General features: G+C 37.2%; 1 protein-coding gene across 6 annotated transcripts in view; it reads right to left on the minus strand.

Annotated features, from left to right (window-relative positions):
* The window catches only part of EXOC2 (exocyst complex component 2), a 244959-nt gene that overhangs the window by 15098 nt on the left and 209325 nt on the right, over window positions 1–20536 (minus strand). For all 6 annotated transcript variants that reach the window (XM_077143499.1, XM_077143501.1, XM_077143502.1 and 3 more), the window contains one exon: window positions 1658–1713. In XM_077143499.1, the coding sequence (XP_076999614.1) occupies window positions 1658–1713 (56 nt within the window). The remainder of the gene's footprint in view (window positions 1–1657; window positions 1714–20536) is intronic.

Genomic DNA, 20536 nt, shown 5'->3' on the forward strand with positions numbered 1-20536 from the left:
ATCAGGGCCCCAAATTTTACTATTTGTTGTATTAAAATATATTTCACTTCAATGATATGAACCATCATTTTTAAACTTTAAAGCTTGATACTTTCAAACTAAGAGTTATCATATTTGGGAATTGAGTGAAACATTTCACTGACTTGATTTAGAAATTAAATTAAATCCTATTTTCTTTTTAGCTTCTCCTTTTTTAAGATTGAGTCATGAGTATTTTATCTTCGGACCAACCCAAACAAAACTCAAACTCAAAGATGACTTTTGGCAAGGTAAAATCATGTGGGTAATAGTAAATAGTATATATTATTATTGAAATTCTACTTTCAGTCACTGGGCTAACTTAAAAGGGGCTTGAAAAGCCTAATGTTTATAAATCATTTCATGGCTATTGAAAATGGGTATTAATCAAACTGCCTTATTAAAGCACCACCACTAAAAATGCCCATGTATTTCTCAGTTCCTATGAGTCTCACCTGTCCACCTACTACAGCAATGCTTTTACCAAGTGGTGATTTAATTTTATACTCAAATCTTATAGGAGGCTAACTTAAGAATAACGATTTTACAGCTCTTGTAAAAACACAGCTGAACATGTATTACCCATTATAAAAAGATCTACATGATAAATTCCTTGCCAGGGTTTTTATCATATAAAAACTTTCTTTGCGTAATTTACATGCTTCCCTTTACTAAGAAGTGAACTGTAACCTATGTTATACTTCTCTTTCTGCTCTTAGTTGCTTTAAACTTAGAGCCAAGTTCAGGAACATTTTGTCACTCTTTGGTTTTAGCTTAGTTACCTGTATTTCTTTCATTTTACCTTGGTGCTTTCAGATACCTTTGCAGGTAAGGGAGTAGCTTAAAACTAAATATACATATTTTAGAGGCATACAGCTTACGAAGTCAGGTGACCATGGAAATACGTAGTGGCAACTGCTTTGCCCTGCCCCCTTTTATCTGGTCACCCATCAGTCTATGAACCACAGCTGCCCTTCAAGCCCTGGCAGAGCAGTGAGAAATGGACTGTGAAATTACCGAGTGAAATCATGGAGCTGGTGGTCCACATGGTGGCTGCTGTGATTCCTTCTTTTGACCTTCCTCAGAAAAGTCCTCCTATCAAGGATGCTAACCAAGAATGATAATGTGAGGCTTATGATGTAATGCTTCAGGGGCAAGTTTTAATGTGAACCAGAAGCATAAGCACCTACATGCACCTAAGTCAACCACTGATAGGAAGCAGTATATTTGCTTCCTAACTTCAGCCTGCTCTTTCTTAGCTTATCTCTCTAACCAGCTTTTTGGAATCCCAACCATAGCATGAGACCACATTGCAACTTGAGAAAGATGCCAGTGCTTATTTGTACTAACCCCACAATAAGGGATTTAATATTATTTAAATGGAAACATCTTTTCAATCTCTCTTCTCTTCATCTTTCAGGTATTAATAGATTTAGTTTTAATTATGGGAAAATACAAACAGTTTCACAGAAAGACCCTCATAATAAAAAAATCAAAACACATATACACATAAAAGTAGAACTGTTTTTTATTTACACTTAAGATATATCCTGAAGGGAAAAAAGATCCCATGAAAACCATCAAATTTGCCTCTTTTTCCAGTTACCCACATTTTGAGGAACATCTAATGATAGCTTACCTCTGCATGCACTGCAATTATATTCACCAGTGCTTCTTTTAGATAGTTTCTGACACCTGAAATTAAGTTGGGGGAGGAAAAAAGGCATTTAATGGGAATGCAAACTACCCCTCTCTTGCTGGCACGACTGCTGGAGACTTCTTAGAAGGAGAAACAGAAAGTAACACCACTACTGTCTATTTCCGTTTGAGAACCAAATGGTGAAAGGACCATTTTTTTGCATGTTAAAAAAAAAAAAATTAGAGTTTTCTTTCATTGTTTTTCATTTCTGTCACTGTTAATGCTTTCGTGATGTAACTGTTGGTCAGTCTGACTCAAAATTGAAACTTTAAATATCTTTTAATTTTTCTTATATAACACATTATAAACAATATACAAAACAGAAGGATATTTAGTGAACTTTACAAAAACATATGTTAAGTATATAGCATAACATGTTATTTCCAAAGGCAAAAGGCAAATTACACAGAATGACCATTTTGATCTTAAGGGACTGCTTTTAGGAGAAACTTGTCACAAAATCACACTGAATCAGACACTGTAAAGAAAATTAAAGATTGAACAAAATAGAAGAATTCAGCATGGTATAAGATTAATGTAAGGTATTTTACTCGGAAGCAGATACACATCAAATTTGAGAGTGCAGGGGTATGAAATTGCTGTGACTTTTGGCAAGAGAACTGTGAGCCTCAGTTTCCTCGTCTATGAAATAGTGATGACTGCAGCACCAACCTCACAAAGCTGCACTGAACCAGAGGAAGTTTTTGCATGGAATGGGTCCCAGTAGTCGTGATGTACATTAATAGTTTTTATTATCATTATTTTACAAGCAAAAAACTGCTGTTTGGTTGTAACTTCAAAGCAACTATTTTCATTTGGAGTTGGAAGTGTATTTCAGAATGTCTTCAAGAGCTGACTACATGACTCTGATGTACACACTGTTCTCTACAGTGCAAGGAAAATTCTACTATATCAGAAAAACATGGATGTTGGTGTTAATGATGCTAGGAAGAATTTTCTCCCATAACGTCACCCAAGCTACTGATTATTTAGGAGAGCTGAGATAGAAACCAAGAACTACAACAAATATTTTGAATTGGCATTTGAAGATTATAAATATATAACTTTTTATTACAACTTTTGTTTCTGCCATTTGCTCTGGTGTATAAATAAGCACACTGTTTTTCTTTAGTAGAGCTAGTTTCATTATTTCAGGTGTTATTAAGCCTATTTTGCTAATGAAGTAACTGAGAAAGCTGAGCAGAGAGTAATTAAATATAATCCAGAAATTCATTGGCTCTTCCTGGGAAACAAGAAAAATACTAGGTAACAAGTCTTATCTGGGAGGTAGAAGGAAAGGACATAGACCCCACTGTAAGTGGAAGTGAAATAAGCTAACACGTGCCTGGAGTAGAAAAAACTTTCTCACCAGAGGCATGCTGCACTGCAGAAGGGCTCCCTGGACCATCTGCCTATGGAGGACAGGGCGGGGGGCAGGCCTGGCTGGGACCCCCAGGAAAGATGTGCCTCATGACAGCCCTTTCCTCAGCGCTGCTCCCTGGCACCTCTCCCAACTGCAAGCGGAGTGCTGCATGGAGGCTTTGGTTCTAGAGTCTGTGATTACTGATTTGCCGTCTGGAACCTTTAAATTGTACTCCTGTGTCTTCTTGTGGAAGACTAGCTCAAATATTTACAACAAAACATATATTTACTTAAATATGAGCACACTATTAGTTCCAAGGAACTAAGGAGTAAGAAACACCAGTCTCTGGCTGCAGAGAAAGCCAGTGTCCTGGCAATGCAACTGGAAGAACCGATGTCAGGAGCTGGGGTTCTTACAATGTTCTAGCAATGTTGACTGGAAATGTGAGCTTTTTAAAATGTAAAACAGAAGAATGGGTTTCCAGAGTGCTGACTAAAAAGCAGAAAATTAAACTTAGAATGAAGTAAGACAGTGTGTCACATGTTTAGTGACAATGTGCTATAAAATCAACTCCCACTCTGACCCTGAAAGGAAAAACATTTTCTGGTAAAAGCCCCCCAGACTAAGCACTACTAACAAAACACCTGGTAAAAGAGATCAATCTAGATTACTAAATAAAATTCTAAAGACAAGCCTGTGAATATCAGGAATAAAAGTGGAGACTTCCAACCAAAAGAACCATAATTCTGTTGACTGAAATCTGGAAAAAAAAATCAAGCTTCCTATTTTAGGTTGACCACAAGTTTCACACAGATAATATACTGGAAGGAGCAAGTGCCCTTAATCTTTGACAAGTAAGAAAACTGTGAGCTTCTTGGAGATTTTTTTTTCCTCTAATGAGTAGGGAAAAAGGGAAATAATTGCATCTTTTTTCTTTCACAGAACAACAAAAAACTGCTTTAAGGGATAAGTGGCAATGTTGGAAAAAGAGAAGGGAAAAATCTGTGGTCCTAGGATGAACAGAAACAGAGACCCTAGTCAAATCACAGGTTAGATCAATAAGGGTTCAAAGAGACAACACTAAATTTAACACATCTGAAAAATGCAGGCTAGTTCAAGGTTGAACTTTGTGAAACACTATTACAACCTCTTAAAGCAGTACGTATGCTGGCTTTATAATTTGGCAAAAATTTTTTTTTTAAATATATAAATCAATAAGTCGATTATTTACCTATCTCCAAAAAAGGTACCACTGTGTTAAATAACAGAATTACATATTTTTTATTGCTTACTGAGCTAAAATGGTTTAGTTCTAAAGAAATGGCTAAAAGTTGTCAGCCATTCACTCATTTAACATAAAATTACTAAGGTTTTAAAGAAAAACCTGAAAATGAAACAAACAAAAAAGATAAAAAAATTACTGAGATTCTGACACTGCTAAGCACCTATCAGAGGTAGTTAGAAGAACATATATATATACACATCCACAAACCACTGACACGTTTATTACTAAGAGTTTTACCATCATTCACTACTATTCATGTGTGTGTCTAAATATGGGCACGATGGCTATATGAAAGGGCTTTATACTGCGAAAGCAAAATCTTTGTACTCCAATTTAAAATAATTTGTAAAACATTATTTACTTTTCGTTTGGAAAGTTCCTAAATGATTAAAGATTAATATTTGGGTAAGGGTGGGAAAAATAAAGGTAATGAGCCTCGAGACTAGAAAGTGTTAAGTCTGGGGAGTGAGGTCTAAAGACTCATAAACATGAAATCGATAAGATCTTTGTGGTCTTCCTAGTTCAAGAATTTCAATTCCTTTCTCTCTTCATTCCAGTCCACAGCCAGTTAACAGCCTAAGGAGAAACAAATGAAAGCCTAGCCTTCTGTCCCCACTCTCTACCCTGTATTAACTCAGGGGTCCAGACTGAGACTCAGACATGTCTTTAAAAAACTAAACTCAGATAAACCACCTGGTTGAGTAGTGGTTTATCTGCCTGCTGAGTTTTCTGTTTTAAAGTGTTGCTCAAAATCTAGCTCTTTTGAAAATCTGAACCCAAGGAAGACTGTCATGGTTGCAGAGTGCTGGGGCTGGTCTCACTAGCTCCCCATGGCACTGATGCTAAAACAACCCCTAGCAAACAAAGTTAGCAATCAGGGAGTGATCTGCTCTTTTCTAACTGGGAAAAGGAAATCATGCCAAGACTCTGAGTGGAGAGAGAATAGATTCAGGATTTGGTAAATGTAAATTCGGATCTTTCCTGTGATTTAAGCGACGGCAGAACTAAACTTGGCCTTTTTGTTGACTGGAAAGAGCTACCCACAGAAAGTAGAAGAATGTTGAGAAGAAGTTGTTAGAGAAAAACGATAAATGCATTCTGTTATCAAAGTAGCTGAGGCCTCCAAGTAAATGGCAGAATAAAATGCAGAATGAGAGGAAAAGACCTTTATCACGGCACTTTATCAAGACTGATAAAGTGGTTGCACTGTAGTTAATTTTTATGGGCTATCTTCTCTTGTTTTTTCTCTAATTTTTTACTCTAATTTTTTATTATTGTTTTACTCTAATTTTAACAATATTAATACCAACGAGTTCACGGAGGTGAGAGAAAGAATATTCGATGTATATTAAATTAAAAGTCTTGGGATCTAAATTCTGACTTACCTAATGCTAATTATATGCCCTTGGTCAAATCACCTTTCAGGTAAGTTCCTGCTCTGTAAAAAGTAGAGATCACATCTGTTTTGCGAAGAAAACTTATAAAAATAAAACGTAATAGGATATTTATACCCTCATTCCCTAAACATTCCTTGTGTATCTAATATGTGCTAGGCACCATCAGGTGGTAGTTATGCAAAAGTGAGCAAAACTGATATGACTCTGCTCTACAGTGGTAAAGTGCATTTTGTAAACTATACAGCTATGTCCATATTTTAGGTTTATTTTTTTTTAAATAAAGACAAATAGTTGAATAAAAAGGCATGATGACTAGAAGAAAAAAAAAGCATGAGTTTCTCTTTCTGAAATACATGGTGTACAAGTTTGGACCATGCAATCCTGTCCACTTACTGTCACATACTTGCAGCTTACCCCAATCGTAGACTAAGTTCTTTTGAGAATACAAAGGATCTCTTAGCAGTTTAATTGACTTATAGGAACATAACATCAGCAAAAGACCCAGATACAGTATTAAATGCCCTGGAATGTGTTGTAACTGGAGAGATTTGTTTTTGACAATATTATTTTGTTGGTTTCACAGAGTTCTTTGGAAGGTTAGTGGAACTGTTTTGTCATATGTTTTTGCACTGGCTTAGAGAAGAAAGGCCAAACATCACATACTCATGATGGTTGGGGAAGGCCTCACTAACTTGGTGACATTTGAGCAAAGATGTGAAGGAAGAGGGCCATGTAAATACCAGGCAGAATAAGAGTATAACCTCAGATACTCATGTTACTAACTAATCAGTGACCTTGGGTCAAGTTTTTGAATTTCTCTGACTTGTAGCTTTGCCATTTATAAAAGAGAGATAACATTTATAACATGAAATAATATTTCAAGAGGCTGAAAATCTACTGTCAGACAGTAGGTGGTCAAGAGATGGGGGCTATGGATACTGGCATGTACCACCAACTGCTCTGCCTTGCAGACGTCCTCTCAGCACCACACAAGAGCACACATTTATTTGACAATTTGATTATTATCTCCCTTCACTACTAAACTGCAGATTCCCCGAGGCAGGGGTCATTTCTGATTTTCCTCATCTTTGCATCCCCAGCACCTATTACAGTGGCTGGGACACAGTAGATGTGCAAAAATATTTACTGAATAAATAGATAAAAGAGTTGGGCAAGAACATGTCCATCTTGCTCAGTACTAAGTTTGCAGGGCTTGGCCCACTTAACTAAATTGATAGGTGAATGAATGAGCATATAAATACATCAGAGAAAAATTAGATATGCACAAGATTCTATAATCTCTGCCATCAGAAGAAACTTGAGCTATCCACTGAAAATGTAATTGCCTGAGTTGATGTGAAAGGGACATATTCCCTGGAAAAACATGTCTCACTTCTCACAGAATTTAAGAAACAAGGACTGTCCTTTTGAAAGAAGTGCTGGAATCCATTTAAATATTATAATTTGAATTGAGAAAGCATAACAGAATAAGGGTAGTTCATTGGTAGAATTCTTACCTGCCATGTAGGAGACTTGGGTTCGATTCCCAATCCATGTACTTCCCAAAACAAACAGGCAAAACAAAAACAAACAAAAACTCAATAAATGGTGCTGCAAAAATGGGATACTCACATGAAAAAGGAATGAAATATGACACCTGCCATACAGATATTCCAAATAATAAATCATTAAATATTTATAGGAATGCTCATTATGTGCTAGATTTCTAGGAAGATGCCCAAGTTTCAGAACTAAAAACTTAAAGAGAGGAGAGAACTATGTGTACAGTGAATTCTTAATGTGTTAGGAAACCTGGGTTTTACTTTCAGCTCCAACAGTAGTGGGCAATGAAATGCCACATTTATGGGACAGATACTATTAGGTTGGTAGCACACACTGGGAAAGAAAACAGCTGATCTACTTCTTTGGAGTTTGAGATAAATGCTACATTACTTTGAGAGGTAATAAGTATTGTTTTTAAAGGGTTAACCCCCACCCCCCCTTAGATAAACCCCCAAAACTTTCCATGTTATTTCAGCAAGGGAATAAGAAACAGCTTCTAAGTATTTACATGTCTCTCCTCTGCTCTTTGAATATTAAATCAGAATGTGTCATGATATTTGACCAAAAAAGTGTCCCCACCCACACAGTATCAATATAGAATATCACCGAGCAATTAACCTGGTAGCCAGTGTGGAAATTCCCCATGGAGAAAACAAAGCTCCTCTCTACTGCAAGAACTTGCAGGCTTCTTCTCGTAAAGGGGGCTTCCTGTAAATCAGCCTGTGCTACACAACACCTTCTCCAACAACAAGAGCCTTGTTTTTTTCATACATCAAAATGGAAAAGAAGCCATTTTAGGGGGAGTATACTTGTCAGTCTCTTCTTTTTAAATTAGGTAGAGGACACTCAGAAGGATGATGACACGCTGGAGACTCCCACAGGCCCAGGATGAAGTCTCTGTCCTCACAGAGCTTACACCCATTCATGTGGGCCGACGTGAGTTCACTGAAACAGGGACCATCCTGCATACGGGTGGGAGCCTCACATCATCTCTAAAACAGTACGAGAAAGCAACGATGTGAAAGAAAAGAGCTCAGGCCACTAATAAAACCCACACCAGCAAAGAGGCAAAGACAGGGAAAAGGCTTGTGTTTGCTGAGAATCTGCAGCATCATTTTTGAAAAATGATCCCCTTACGGGTTGAAAGGATGTTAGTGCCCCTATTTTGTCAATCTCATGGGAATAATATCTAGTAATATATTCTTCTAATAGATATGTACAGGTGTGCACTAGAATGACCACCATTGACAGTTTGATGTATATTCTTCAAGATCTTTTCCTACGAATATAATTTATTTTTCCTAAAAAATGAGATTACACTACATATTCTCTTCTTGAAACTTTATTCCATAATATATTAAAAACATTATTCTGTGCCAGTGCATACACATCTGCCTTACAATTTTCAATGGAGGTACCATAATTAATGTAGCTATTCTTGACTACTGGACAGCTAGATTGCCTTCAAGTATTTGCTACAACAAATAATGCTGTGTAATGAACTGCTAGCTATATAGATTCTTGTATTCTCATAGAATAATTTGTATATCTTTGAGAAGTGGAACTGCTGAGTCAAAAGGTATTTAGTTTTGAAGGATTCTGCCAAGCTGTCATTCAAAAGGCCATAAAAAAGTATATTACTACTTCTTCATGTCTATATTTCTTTAACTTAGATTCTATGATTACTATAGCTAATAATATACTAAGTTTATTCTATATATTGAGACTCTTTCTCAATTTTAAAACATTCTTAAAGAGCTGTTTGAAAAAACCTTAGAATAAAATACGAAAATTTAATGTTATGCAAAATATAAAAGGTCAAAGGAAATTTACACTTACACTTAATCTGACTCTATGAAGAGAGAACACTGTTTAATTACAGAAAACAACTGTGATACATTTGCGTTTATACAAGAATGCAAACGTTTCCATGAGGCATTTCCTGTCGTGATTGGACAGACGGCTCCTCTAAACAGACTGATTTCAAGGTACTCTGCCTAAGGCTCTTTTGAAACATGACACTCTTCAGTTGATGCTAAAATGAAACAAGACTCTGGAAACTCTGGAAATACTACTGACTTTATAAACCACATTTCCTGTTTTTAACCCCTGTGCCCTAAATCAGTTATCAGTCCTAGTCTACTGATAAAAATAGATTGAAAAATACTATAAATATCCCACAATGTACTTTTTTGAGGGACAAATTGAAACACTACATTAAAGAACTCTGGGGTATCTTAATCAAGAAAATTAATTCAATTATATTCTGAAGATACAGTATAGAAATTACTGTCCGTTAAAAAAAAAAAGGTAACCAGAAACTGTATTGGCAGAAAACAGAGAAAGTCCTCAGTGTTTTGCAAGGAAAATAGCTTCGGCTGGAATAGGGGAAGGGATTTATGCTCCAGTTCTTCATGCTTTAGTGCACTCATTCCGAAATTAGTACATGTCTCTTTCCATATAGCAACTGTTTTAGGGAACATTCGAGGGAAAAAAAGTCATATAACTGACTCCGACTTTATTATTACCCTGCACTCCACAGCGGTAACAAGAACTTCGACTTGCATTCAAAGAGGAAAAAAGAAGCCCGGCCCACACTGCAGCACGCAGTACAGACAGGCATTCCAGCACACCACTCCGAGTGAGCTAAGTGAATGGCTGGGGACAGCACTGCAGTACCGACCACATGGCAGTGTGGACGGCAAAGGGGCAGCCATGGGCACTGGGACAGTGCCAGGCTCCACAAAAGCAATGAGCACCACAGCACCAGTTGGCGATCAGATGCTGATGCACCCAGAGGTCTCACACAAGCAGTGTGTAGATGAAGAGGCGCAGCCTTCTACTTTCTTTTCCCCAGGCTTTTTTTTTCTTTAATCAATATACTTTCCTGTCTTTTCAACTTTGAGCAGGAAAACCCACTGCTGTGAAAATAGAAAATACCTCAAACAGGGAAAAGAATAGTAAAATGATTTCATGGCTTATTTCTTCTTATCTGTAAGAAAGATTTATGTTCGTCAGAGTTTTTCACTCATAAAACTTCATAGACAAACAGCTTTCAAGATTCAAATGCAGGTAAGGGAGACAAATGCCTTCCCATTTCAAAAGCTGGTGTGTGTAAAACAGACTATGAATTATACTAATATTAAATATTGCATTACACTTTGTACATTTAGCATAGAATACCAGTTTCATTATTCATAAACTTGATACCCTGAATTTCAGACTTAAGGATAGAAAGCTCATTAAATTAACATTAATTGAGGAATCAAACTTATTTGTTTCAATTTAGTCTTTCAGCAGAAAAAAATTTTCTTTCATTAGAAAGCAACTTCAATTTGAAAAGTGAAAGTGATGAGAAAATAGGACTCTGTATATGCAAATGAATGTATTTGTTTTACACAGTGAGGCATTACTTCTGGACATAGCATTTCAAAACAGGTTTTCAAAATCGCAGAAGTTCTTTGCTTTTCTGTTTTCACAATCCTAAGAATGATTTTAATTAAATCAAAACCACTGACTACTTGGAGAGAAACAGTGCTGAGGCCCACTAGTCTGGAGCTGACTGCCTGGTGAGAGCCTGGCCACCCTATCGATGGGGACCTCGGCAACAACTGAGTGCACGCTGCCTGGCTCACTGAAGACAGTATGAAAATGCTGGGTGGGATCCGGATTACTGAGCAGCACTCACATCCCTACCATAAGAGTCTCCACTGTGGTGCATAAAAAAGAAGTAATAAGGTGCAGCTCCTATTCTCAATACATGGATTCATAAAGAATTTAAGAAATCAACTCGTACCATCATAAGATTCAGCCACTAAACAAAAGAAAAGACCTTGAAATTTAACACATTTGACTTGCAATAAAATTGAAGACAGGAAAGAATGTGAAATGCCAATAGCTAACTTGGAGTTCAAAGTCTCATTTACATCATAAGCAATCTAGGTAGAAATAGGAATCTTTTAGAAGCCTAATTTTTGTTCAAGCCACAAAATGGTTCAAACTAGAAAGAAAGTCCTGGGTTTCTATACTGTTGGAAATGGCAACATTGAAATAAGAGGCAGCATACTGCAGTACAAAAGACAATATATTCTGTACATAACAATTAAGAAAAAGAAATTAGGAATAGAAGAGGAAAAGATGAAATAAAAAATTATCAGTCTGGATAAGACAGCTTATGCTTAAGTTGAAAAAACAACCCTTAGATAAAAGCAGCTTAAAACAAGAGAAGCTATATTTCTTGCTTATGCAGGTGGATCAGCAGGTGGTCTAACCCGTTGGTTACTCAGGCAGCTAGGTGGACAGAAAACCTACCTTAACAAAGTCTTCCATGGACACAGAAGCAGGGAAACAAGAACCAGAAGCAAAAGCCAGTTCTTGCAACTTGTGGCTGGAAGCAATTATGCTGCCTCCACTCAAAGTCAGCTCAGTAGGTGGAGTAGGATAATCCTCTCCCAGGGAGAAAGGCAGACTCTGGTGAGCAGTAATATAATCTACAATTATTTCTAAAATAGCTTTTACTGTAACAGGATAAAAAGCATTTTGAATTGAAATTTCAATTTGGAAGGCTGTGATTCTAAGTTCATTTTATTGTGACACTTGGATTCAATGGACCTCATAACTGAAAAATCACTACACAAAGATATGTGGAAAGTAAATCACTAGGTGATTGCATTTTACTAAACCATGATGCTCTGTTGCCAAGATTTCAAGTTTGCAGATATGAGAGTTTCCCTTTTTTAAAATGAGGCATAACTTACATAAAGTACATAAATTTTAAGTACAGCTTGATGAGTTTTTGCATTTGTAGACACACGTGACCACTACCGAGATGAAAACACGGAATATTATTTCCAGCACCCTAGCAGGCTCTCTTGTATTAGTTTCCAGCTGGTACCCCTATCCAAAAGGCAGTCACTATTTTGACCACCATCACCATAGACTAGCTGTGCTTGTTTTCATATAAATGGTACCATAAAAATCACACAGTTCTCTTGTGTCTGGCTTCTTCCTCTCAAAATTAGGTCTGCGAGAACTGTTTATGTCGTTGCAGGTAGGAAAGTTTGGCCATTCTCATCACTAAACAGAATCCTACTCTATGGCCATACCACGACTTATTTATCCATTCTACTGCTGAAGGATGTTTGCATTGTTTCCAATTTTTAGCTATTTAATATAGAGCTGCTGTGCACATTCCTGTTTGTGTCTTTTGTGGTCATATGTTGGGATGGAACTGGGTCATTGCAAATTATGTGTATTTCCCTTTAATGGGCGTTGCCAGTTTTACAATAGGGGAGAACAGCAGGGCTGCATGCCCCTCAAAAAGCACTTTACAGGTAACATTACTTCACGGATATGGGCCCATGTGTCCAAAAGTAGCACTTGCTCTAGTCAAAAAAAAAAGAGCTTGCTATACCTATATTCCTTAACAGAAAATAAAAGGCCATAGTATAATGCCCACCCTGAAAGGAGAAAGAGACCAAGAATATACACCAGTTTTTCTTTTCCTTAGTATAACCCAACAGAAGAGTGCAAGAATATTAATTCCTTTCACACTCATCGTATTTAAAATCTCTGATGGTGGGCTTCTGTGATTTCATAAACCTACTATTAAAATCGTTCAATACACACACTTTCAAAAAGTGATATGCCTCCTACGTATGACTTTTAAAGTCCCTGTTACTGTAATCATAGCCTGTCACACCACTTGTAACCAGAAATGACAGCAATTTCAAAAATGAAAAATGCATTTTCCAATACATTGTATTTATGAATTTACTCCGGTTGTCACTCAAACATCTTGATTATTAGGATGATATTATCAGACAACCGAAGTAAACTGATTTAAAAAAAAAATCCATATCCCAAGTAAATATCCTGTACAATATAAAGATTTTATTAGCATTGTCTTTAATTTGCTCCGTTGAGGATAAGCTGCTTTGAGGATGTCTATGGTTCTAATCACTTAAAAGCTTACCCCAAATTCAGTTTTTGGTTCAAATTAAACCATTTCTCTGGACTGTTTCTACAGTGCAGAATATAGGCACATTAATTAGCTTGTCAGTAAATGATACCTGTTGAGAAGAGGTTGGGAGGCAGGAGAGTGAGGTGCCAGATCTGGATTACACTGTACCTGGATCCCAGTGTCCTCCTCTACAAAAGGAGGGGATATTAGATTTCACAGTTCCTTCCAGGCCAGCAAATGTGCCTTTTACTGTAGTAGACCTGGAGGTAATTTTCAAGATGTTATGGTTTTTAAAATATATACTCAAAAGTTTTCCATCTTGATTTTCAGAATAAGCAGAATGGCTGATTATTAGGCTGTCCTAAAAGTATTTTGGGGTTGGCTTTTACTGCTTAAGAGAAGATAGTTAAGAAAGTAGGATGTGATTAACTGAATAATTATTTACTAAGTGCCTTTTATCTCTGAAGTTCCTTCCTGGTGCACAGAAATTTTACGATGGATTAGACATGAAAAACAGAAGTAATTACTATGTGATTCAGGTTTCTTACAAAATTCCATCGAGTGTTCATTTTCTACTGAAATGGGTAAATTCATGTTACTTTTCCGACTCATTCTGCAGATACGTTTGGAGGACCTCACAAACACATGGCCCTTACTTAGGGGCTTCAGGGGTGGTAGTGGGGAAGCTTCTGTTCTTCCAGGGTCCCTCAGGAAGCTTACACCTTACAGAGGCAGTGCTGGGGAGAGAGGCTGAGAAGGACAGCTAGTGGGCCCCAGTTGGGCTGGTTCTGAGGGAAGCAGTGGCCCGTGAGGAAGGCTGGGAGAGCAAGGGTGGTATGAACTGGACCCCGAGGCAATGGGGGAGGCCTGGAGCATGCTTTGAAGGGCAAGTCACAGAACTTGGTGATCAGACCTGTGCATGAGAAGCAAAAGCTTAGTGTGAACCAACAGCTCTCAAAACTTTTCTAGTTGTAGCCACAATAAATGCAAATTGTGTTACTTTTGATGAAGCCATAATACGGTACTGGTCTTTATAAAATGTCATGCGAGAGGGTTTGTTCATATGAAACTTAACCCCACAAAGGACAAGCCTACTTAAAATTAGGTGTAAGAGTCACCCCAAGAGAACCTCTTTTGTTGCTCAGATGTGGCCTCTCTCCAGCCAACACAACAAGTAAACTTACCATCCTCCCCTGTCTACATGGGACATAACTCTCAGGGGTGTGGACCTTCCTGGCAATGTGGGACAGAAATCCTAGAATGAGCTGAGACTCAGCATCAAGGGACTGAGAAAACCCCTAGAATGAGCTGAGACTCAGCATCAAGGGACTGAGAAAACCTTCTCAACCAAAAGGGGGAAGAGTGAAATGAGACAAAATAAAGTATCAATGGCTCAGAGTTTCCAAATAGAGTTGAGAGGTTATCCTGGATATTATTCTTACGCATTAAATAGATATCACCTTGTTAGTCAGGATGTAATGGAGAGGCTGGAGGGAACTGCCTGAAAACTGTAGAGCTGTGTTCCAGTAGCCATGTTTCTTGAAGATGATTGTATAATGATATAGCTGTCACAATGTGACTGTGTGATTGTGAAAACCTTGTATCGGATGCTCCTTTTATCTACCTTGTCAACAGATGAGTAGAACATATGGAACAAAAATAAATAATAGGGGGAACAAATGTTGAAATAAATTTAGTTTGAAATGCTAGTGATCAGCGAAAGGGAGGGGTAAGGGTTATGGTATGTATATGTATTTTTTTCTGTTTTCATTTTATTTCTTTTCTGAATAAATGCAAATGTTCCAAGAAATGATGATGATGATGAATATGCAACTATGTGATGATATTGTGAATTACTGATTATATATGTAGAATGGAATGATCAAAAGTTAAGAATGTTTGTGTTTGGTGTTTTTTGGTATTTACAAAAAAATAAAAATATAAAATATATATATATATATCATGCCAGAAACAAATTTGTAACATCATTATGACATAAATAAGAGAATACTTGAAATACATTTTTATCAGCTCTAGGAGTAATTTGTCACAAAGTTAGCAATCAAGAACCATAACTTATTCTCACTTGAGGAAGGTGGGCTAGGGAATGAGGACACTGGAAGTGAATGATAAAATACGGGAGAAAAGTTCTTCTCCTAATCTCTCTATCCTTTCTACACAGTCTCCCTATTTACCCACTGGCTGTTCTGTTATCTCTTATTCTCTCCAAACTCATCAAAATATCTTGGATGTAAGGTGACTCGGAGAGCTGCACTGATCCCACCTAGGTACCAAGAGTAAGTCTCAGGGCTGTGGTTTATACAATCAAGACTCCAGGTACACTGGGGTAGGGCTAGGTTACTGGCCTGTGGGAGAGGTAATGACCAGCAACAATGATTCTCAATAATGATTTTTCAATTAAACAGACACTTGTGTACACACACGTACAAGTAAGCAAACACACACACACACACACCACAGAAGGGCTTTGGTTATCTGCAGTGAGCACAAAGCAGCTTCCTGGGTTTCTTTTGGAAAATGTGTTTGTCCTCGGTTTCATCATGATCACATTAATCTCTTAGCTTCTGTTAATAAGTGGCTGAAATAGTATAGCACTTTCGATGATGACTTTAAATTTGTTAGGAAGTCCAAATATACCATTTGGAAGTCATCAGAACCTCAGCTTTCTATTATGATGCATGTTTCAGCTTAAAGTAATAATGTGGAATTGTCTACATCACTATATGAGCCCCATGCATTAAAACTATCCAAAAATAAAAAAATTCTGAAGTGTTTCATTAAAGTTCACCTATAACGTACAGTGCAATGGATTTTAAAAACTAATCCAACAGTTTTGTTATAGTTGGTCATCTTCTTTACTACTAATGTTAGGAGAATAAACATTTCTGAATACGAACAAAGGCTTTTGTTCTGAAGAGATATAAGGGTGGAGATAAGGTAATTCCTTGAATGTAGCTACAAAATCCAAATGAGGATCCAAATTTCAGTGTCTGTGGTAAACTTTTAACATTCCCAACCATGGAATGTTGATATAACCATAGAGTTGTATCAGTGAACTTCCACCGGGCCAAACAGAATAGCATGGCTTATCTGCCTGGGTGACATTTTGCTCTGTTAGTTATTTGTTGCAGGCATTACAGACTTAATCAGGGATCTCCAGCGCATGTCCTAAACTAAAACAAAACCAGTGCCCTCCAATATTCTTCAACCTTTGCAGACAGAATTAAGACAAACTTATTAAATTCAGGGCTAACATGAACTCACTGAAGTCAAGGCCATAAGGAAATAATAAAATTGCTGGAGTAAGGAAAAGAATGCCCAAATGATAGAATAAGCACAAATACCTGTTATCTTCTCCATGTGGGCCTCGGTACACAGCTGTATGTGTGTGTAAATAAGTTTTGGAAGGAGTCTCTTAGACTATCAGTAGACGGACAGAATCAGGTAAAGTGAGGGGGAAAAAAATCTATAAAGCCTTCCTTAGAAACCTAAGTTTCACAGACCCATAACACAAAAAAATGTGCAAACCACACAAGCACATGTTTTCTAATGTCTTGCTGACTAGAAGGGACCCCTTTACAGGACTAGGAATACCCTTCTTTACTTGGTTCTAAGGGATGGGCTTTGTGGTGCTGCCCTTTGGACAGAATTGAGTGCTGGTGAGACAGGAGAAGCCAGAAAGTAACATGGCTGTGGCTGGCAGGCTCACCTGGTCATACAGCAGACTTCTGGCAAGATTCAGAGGAAGTAGAGCAGAGAGGGAGGACAAAAGACTCAGTGTGGGAAGAGCAAAAAGTTAAGAGAAAGGAATTTTTTTCATATTTTGTCTTTTTTCATTTGCTTCCAATGGCTGATTTCATGTTTGGGACAGGAAAGCACACGGCATTCTATATACATTACAGAAAGAAGGGAAGCCTTTAAAGATTATTCTGTCTTCAGGACTCAGAAGCCAACTTGGAGAGACTCCCTGGCAAAAGATGGGACAATCTCATTATTAAATAAATAATAATTATGATAATGAATTGAAACTCATGAGTTCAAACTCATACATTCATAAAGACAATTTTAAAAATCTCATTTATTACCTTTGAAAAATGCTAGGGAACCAACTCATTCTGCAAACCGCCAAATAAAGAACCTGCCTTTCCTGAATGAACTATACATTGGATTGGTCAAATATTTGATGAAAACTTTTATTTAAAGAAGTATTCAGGCTAATTAATAATCATTACTTTGCAACTCCTAATGAAATAATAGATTAAGGCAACGACCATGAATGGTGCTAAAACCATTAGATGAAAAGTTCTTAGTGAACTTTTAACAGGTAGATTAAGCTGATAGCATTTGAATCCAATTTCAGGAAGAAAAAAAAAATCAAACCCAAAATTGATAAAGCTCCGTGGTTAACCACAGATTTACAGGACACAGGGGACAGCAGGACATGTTAAAGGATACCATGAAGAGGCAATCTGAAAAATTCAGAATGTGAGAAAAAACAGACTCATTTACAGAATGAATACACTAGAGGGGACTCTAGAGAGTTAAAAAAAAAATTGGAATGTCAACCCAAAGCAACATGTGAAACTTGACTGAATTCTCATTTAAACTGTTTAAAAAGTTTCATAAGAATTTTAGACACTGGATATTTGTTGAAATTAAGGAATCAATTTTTTCCAGACATGATACTATACTTTTAATTTTTTTTATGTCTTTATTTAACTTGTGTATGGATGGAATGATCTAATCTCTGGGATTTACTTGAAAATAATACATCCTGAGAATAGGAGAATAGAACGGAACAGATAAAACAAGAATGGCCACAAGCTGATAATTGTTGGAGCTGGACAACAGGTCCAGCTCTATTTTTGTATGTCATAAAATGTCCATAATAAAAAGTTGTAAAAAATGACTTAAAATGTCATTTTAATTAATTTAATGTCACAATAGTATGTTAGTTTACCCTGATGCCAAACAGCACAGTTTACAGCTATCAATTTAATACATAATAAAATAAGTATTTTAGTAGATAAGACAGGCAATGAAGAAAATATGTAGGCCACAAATCATCATCATCTCAAGGTTAATAAATTTCACATTTAAGACCAATAGAGCCAAAACTTAGCTTTATTGAAAAATGCCTGGCAGACAAGGAAATTATAACCAAATGTCCAAAGCATTATACAAATGGTTTTACAGCCCTGACTCTAATATATTAACCTGCTTATAAAAAAGGGAAAAGTGTGAAAAAAGTGAGATTAAATCATGAAACTTTGATTTAAAAAAGATGGATGGTAAGAACTGACTTGAATTATTCCCTTTAGAAAGGATTAAATGGATCAGATATGTGACTATTAAAATTCTCCTCAATACTTTTTAAACGAAGTTAGGAAAAATAACCCTAAGAATGTATAAAGCTTCTCACTCAGAGTTCAAGAAAGATCACTGACTTAGATTTCTCTCTTTAAAGATGAAGTTCACTTGAATAGGGCATGAGATTTTGTAGGTTTGTCCAGGTTAGTGTGATGCCCTGATAAATCCCAGAGTGATTTGAACAGTGACTGAAGAAGTATTTGCAAAGTTCCATTGGGGAAAGGGGGAGATAGGAGTTAAAATTCAACTTCCCCATGTGGAGAATTCCTGATATTCTCACAAGCAAAGGGGACAACCAAATCAATAGGCCAAGCCATCAATCTTGGGGTTTGTCCCTATGAAACTTATCCCCACAAAGGATAGGCTAAGCCTACTTAAAATTATGCCTAAGAGTCACCCCCAGAGAACCTCTTTTGTTGCTCAGATGTGGCCTCTCTTGCTCTCTCTCAGCCAACACAGCAAGTGAACTCACTGCCCTCCCTCTCTCTACATGGGACATGACTCCTAGGGGTGTAAATCTCCCTGGCAAAGTGGGACAGAAATCCTAGAATAGGCTGGGACTCAGCATCAAGGGACTGAGAAACCTCTTGACCAAAAGAGGGAAGAAACAAATGAGACAAAATAAAGTGTCAGTGGCTGAGAGATTTCAAACATAGTAGAGAGGTTATCCTGGAGGTTATTCTTTTGCATTATATAGATATCCCCTTTTTTGTTTATGGTATATTAGAGTGGCTAGAGGGAAGTACCTGAAACTACAGAGCTGTGTGTTCTAGTAGCCATGTTTCTTGAAGATGATTGTATAATGATATAGCTTTTGCAATGTGTCTGTGTGATTGTGAAAACCTTGTGTGCGAAGCTTCTTTTATCTATGGAATGGACAGATGAGTAAAAAATATGGATAAGAATTACACAAATAATAGGGGGAACAATGGTTAAAATAAATTGAGTAGACTGAAATATTAGTGGTCAATGAAAGGGAGTGGTAAGGGGTATGGCATGTATAAGTTTTTTCTTTTTTCTTTCTTTTGTTGGAGAGATGCAAATGTTCAAAAAAATGATGATGTTGATGAATGCACAACTATGTGATGATACTGTGAGCCATTGATTGTAACCATGTCAAGAATGTATGTTTGTTCATTGTTTATAATAAAAATATTTTTAAAAAAGATGAAGTTCACTCAACTGGCATCTGCTCTGATCAAAAGCAGAAGTAATCAAGTGCCACATGATTCCAAGAACACAGGAAGATCTGTGAGAGACATAAGAGAAACAGCTGATAGGCATGTTAATACCAATGTCCAAAATTCAAAGAAGAAAACAGTTAAAAATATCCCAATAACGAGCAGCAGGAGATACACTGTTCATAACGATAGCCTTAAAATTCAGCAATGGAGCTATACTAGAAGTTATGGATACAGATGGGAAACCATCCAGACAATGTGACAAGTTGGAAAAGTCTTTCCTCCTTTTGGGAGGGAAGGCTCGCTGGACACAGACAAGCACCTGGGCCAAACTTGGGTAGGTGATGGCACAGTGATGCCACCTGAGGTCTATACCAGGTCTTGAAGGACAAAGGGGAACTGTCCAAGTCAGCAGGCAGGTTGGGGAAGGGCCTCCAGGTAAAGGGGGCATCACATGATTGAGGACCAACAAGTAGTCCAGTGAGTTCCTTGGCCTGAGTGTAAATTGCCAGGAAACATGTTAGGGCCTGCTCATAAACAAAACCAAGACTGTTCCTCCCTCACTGAAGGCTACGGGGAGCTATGAAAGAATTTAAGTGAAGGAGGAACCTAAACAAAAATGAATTTTAAAAAGAACTCAGCAGGATTTGTGGTGGATAAGACTGGCAAGGAAAAGG

Source organism: Tamandua tetradactyla, chromosome 25 (genome assembly GCF_023851605.1).
Source record: "Tamandua tetradactyla isolate mTamTet1 chromosome 25, mTamTet1.pri, whole genome shotgun sequence".
Lineage (NCBI taxonomy): Eukaryota > Metazoa > Chordata > Mammalia > Pilosa > Myrmecophagidae > Tamandua > Tamandua tetradactyla.